Below are 4,315 nucleotides of genomic sequence, written 5' to 3'. Positions count from 1 at the left end.
AAAGAAGGACTAATACCAATCCTACTCAAACTATTTTGAAAAATAGAGGAGGAGGGAATACTTCCAAACTCATTTTATGAGGCCAGTATTACCCTGATACCAAAACCAGACAAAGACACATCAAAAAAAGAAAACTACAGGGCAAAACCACTGATGAATATTGATGCAGAAATCTTCAACAGAATACTAGCAAATCAAATTCAACAATACGCTAGAAAGAATAATCATCATGACCAAGTGAGATTTACCCCCGGGATGGAAGGATGGTTCAACATATGCAAATTAATGTATGTGATAAATCATTATCAACAGAATGAAGGATACAAACCATATAGTCATTTTGATCGATGCTGAAAAGCATTTAATAAAACTCAATATTTCATCATGATACAAACCCTCAAAACACCGGGGAAAGAAGGAACATGCTTCAATGTAATAAAAGCCATATACCACAGACCCACAGCTAGTATTGAAGTGGCCTCGCTGTCCGGGGTAACATCCAGGGTTCTTGGTCTCACAGCCAAGGAAATCAAGGACATGGGCACACCAAGAGTGAGGTGTAGAGCAGAAAGTTAATAGGAGAAACAAAGAGAACAGCTTTCTACTACAGAGAGGGGTCCCAGAAAAAACGGTTGCCATCCAGCAGTGAAAGGCAGGGGTTTTTATAGATGAGCTAGTGGGGAGGTAGTATCTGATCACCTACATAGGGTACAAACAACCGGTTAGGACCAGGTGTACCATCTGCATAGGGTGTGAATCTCTGGCAGCCCCCACCCTAATCTTTTATTATGCAGGCGGGTTCTCAGCCTGAGCTACTCCATGTTGCTCATTTCATTCTTACTGTGCATGTGCTAAAAAAGGGGAGGTGGAAAGCCCATGGTGGACATGCCTGGCCCCAGGTGGCCTTTTCCATCTGTGCAGCTGTTGGCATCCCCCTATGAAAGCTTCCAGCTTCCTATCTATCTATGATAGAAAATCAATGTACCAACATTTTATCTCTATGTACCATCTCAAATACAGGATTTAAACTTTCAAAAAAGATACAATTCTCAAGAGTATTAAAGATCCAGAAATAAATTTAACAAAACTGTGCAAGGATTCTTTGCAGAAAACTTAAACCTTTATTAAGAGAATATTATCAGTCAAATTTCCAGATTAAGAATAACGTTCTTGGTTTCAGTCTTCATTTGTCTTGCTTGAAACCTATGGTTGCGCATCACCTATAAAATAAATATTAAATTAGGGCCCGTTACTCAGCAGATTTTTATTCATATGACACTAGAGGTATACAACTACCGTGTTGATGAACTAATATCAGAACCCTGAGGGTGAGTGACCCTTTAGCTTACATCCAGTTAGCCTCTGAATAAACTCTGAAGGTAGACTTCCAGGCATATTAACAATATTTTTAATTCATGCCACTTTTTCTAGTAGAATAAGGAAACGAAAAGACTGTTCAAGTTCAGAATGAATTAAATCAAGTGAATCTATTTTGTATGTATAAATGGAAAGCAAAAAAAAAAACACATATACTTTCAATGAAAATTCAATGAAATAAAATCCTAAGGGAAAAAGATATTTTAAAGTATCATTTAAATAGTCTGATATGAAATGACACTCTGAATATAGAATATGCTTAGAACGGCCTAAGTGAAGGAAATAGAAAAGTCAGTATTACATTTGTTTTGTGTCTCTTGTGAAAAAGTGTAAAAACGTTACTTTGGACTAGTGTAGCCATCATGTAGTTGCTTTAAGTAGGGCGAACATTTGTCACTATTTTCACCGGTACTCCTGCCTCTTTACATGCCTAAAAGCAGTTCAGTTTATATGGTAAACTGAATACCCACGCTAGCTTTAAGCCATTAACATCACAGTTAACATCGAAATATAAACTAATGCTTATTATAAACATGTTACATATTTGTTAAAAAGAGGCCTCTATAAAAATATTTGAAAATTATTGACTGTTGCTTAAATGACTTACATTCAAAAGTCAGAACATGTTTTCGTATCTTTTTTTAAAAATGACACATAAAACCGTATATATTTATCATGTATAACATGATGCTTTAAAATACATATACACATTGTGAAATGGCTACATCAAGCTAATTAATATATGCTTCACATAGCTGTGAAGACACTCGAAATCTACTGTCTTAGCATGTTTCATATCTTTCATATCGTAATCCAATTAGCTTTGACCCAATTTTTCTCCATCTCTGGAAGTCCTGGCCTCAAGTGATCTTTCTGCCTCGGCCTCCCAAAGTGCTGGAATTAAAAGCATGAGCCACCACACCTGGCCCTCTATCTCTGATAGTGTGTAAGGCAGCCATCTGGGGCCTGAACTACCTTCAAAGAATCTTTAGACATGAGTATGATATTAAAGTAGCAGTAATTTTACCTCTGTGTCACACACAATATAATATTGTGAAAACAGAAACCATATAGTTTGCATCTTAAATGAATAACAAACCTGCTTCCAGCACTTTAGTGGGATCAAAAGTGGGCAGAGTCCCCTCCCTGACATCAGGACCATCTCCAGGCTCATCCTCTATCTTAAGCAGAGCCAGTTCCTGTTGAAAAGCTTCCACATCAGGTCCTTAAAAGATAAAAAGGTCATCAGTTTACAAATTAAAACATGAACTATGAACAAGGAAATGATAATATTTATTCCCTCATCATTATGAAGTAAAAACCTGTAGGCTAATTATTTCAGGAATCTGCTGCCAGGAAAACAGGAAAGCAGAGATGTTCAAACATTGCCCTTTCCTTTCCCAAGGCTGGCCCTAGACAACTTACTTGTCCCTTTTGTACTCATTTGTTCTTATTCTTATCACATTAAATCAGTGATTTGTTTGAGTCAGTCTGACTAGACTATGAGCTTTAGGCAAAAATTTGGCACTGACTTCTCCAGCACTTAGTATATTACGTGGCATGAGGAAGCATTAATAAATGTGTGTTAAAAAGTTTCTTAAAAAATACGAGATGTCCGCAGATGGCGACTAGGAAACTGCAAGCTGCCATTCTTCCACAGAAACATAAAACAAAACAAAACAAAACAAAACAAAAAACAGAAAATGGCTTTACAAACCATACAGGAGCTCTGGAAAACACTCAAAGGTTTATGGCAACCATGCAAATACCCAATCAATAAAAAGCCTCCGTCAAAATGGTAGGAAAGTTTAGTGGCTTTTTATGTGTCCTTGTTCCACCCCCCTCCACAGCAGCAGCAGGAAATGTTTAAGATTCCTTCCTAATGTTTTCTGTCCTCCTGTAACTGGTATGTCATAAAACAAAATGCATAAATATACCTCCGCCACCCATAAGCATTATTCTCCACTCTCCCTTCACCTTGAACAGCAGGTGCTCCTTCATTTTCGATCTCCCCACTAGGTGCAATACCCTGATTATCAGTTGGTGGTTCCTCTTCTTGACGTTTTTCCTCAGTGGGCTGCTGGACCTAAGGGTGTAAGTGTGTGTGTGAATAAAAAGTCAATAATATAAATACACAAATGCATATGTGCATCAAATAATAAATCTAAAGACATTTTTCCAACATATATATATACGTATATACGTATATACATACATACATATATACATATATACATACATATATACATACATACATATATACATACATACATATATACATAAATATATACATACATACATATATACATATATATACATACATACATATATACATATACACATATATATACATACATACATATATACATATACACACACACACACATATATATATATATAGAGAGAGAGAGAGAGAGAGAAATATCCATATCCATACAGGTAACACCAGAATATAATATTCCTGAACCAACGTTTCCTTCATGAGATGCCATCATCATTTTTTATCAGCATGGAACACCTGTATCAGTGCATGTACACTAGCTCAAAAATATTTTTTAAAATAAATTGTGTTAATAGGAAACATCAAATGTTAAAGGACTCACAATCACAGATCCAACTGGCTGGGAAGACTCTTGGTCATTTCCTTTCTGAGGATTGGGATCTTGTTCTCACATGCTCACTCATATTTCCCACTGAAAATAGAATACTGTTATTTGGAAAAAGTGTATGAGAACTTAGCTATATATATGAACATTCCATGGCAAAATGGTGATTTGTACTTTTTTAATTTTGAAAATATTTTCAACGTAATTCACAGAGCATTGATAAGTACCCACGCTTTCCAATCAAACTAAGGACAGATTTGTTTGTATCGTAGTCGAAGAGGCATAGAAATCCCCTTAACGCCGTAGCAAAAGACAGAGGACATTTCTGCGTC

At 36.2% G+C, this 4,315-nt stretch overlaps 1 protein-coding gene across 1 annotated transcript; it reads right to left on the bottom strand.

The window, feature by feature from the left end:
* Positions 1–1,098: 1,098 nt before the first annotated feature.
* On the bottom strand, positions 1,099–4,062 carry PAGE2B (PAGE family member 2B). Its single transcript, XM_031005913.1, is given in 5 exon segments — positions 1,099–1,220; positions 2,477–2,602; positions 3,355–3,463; positions 3,981–4,023; positions 4,025–4,062. Coding segments are annotated over 5 exon segments (333 nt in total). The 3' UTR covers positions 1,099–1,203.
* Positions 4,063–4,315: the final 253 nt, after the last annotated feature.

The sequence above is a fragment of the Gorilla gorilla genome, chromosome X (assembly GCF_029281585.2).
Source record: "Gorilla gorilla gorilla isolate KB3781 chromosome X, NHGRI_mGorGor1-v2.1_pri, whole genome shotgun sequence".
Taxonomy (NCBI): Eukaryota; Metazoa; Chordata; class Mammalia; order Primates; family Hominidae; genus Gorilla; species Gorilla gorilla.
The sequence above is the reverse complement of the archived record's forward strand: the minus strand, read 5'-3'. Positions and strand labels throughout refer to the sequence as shown.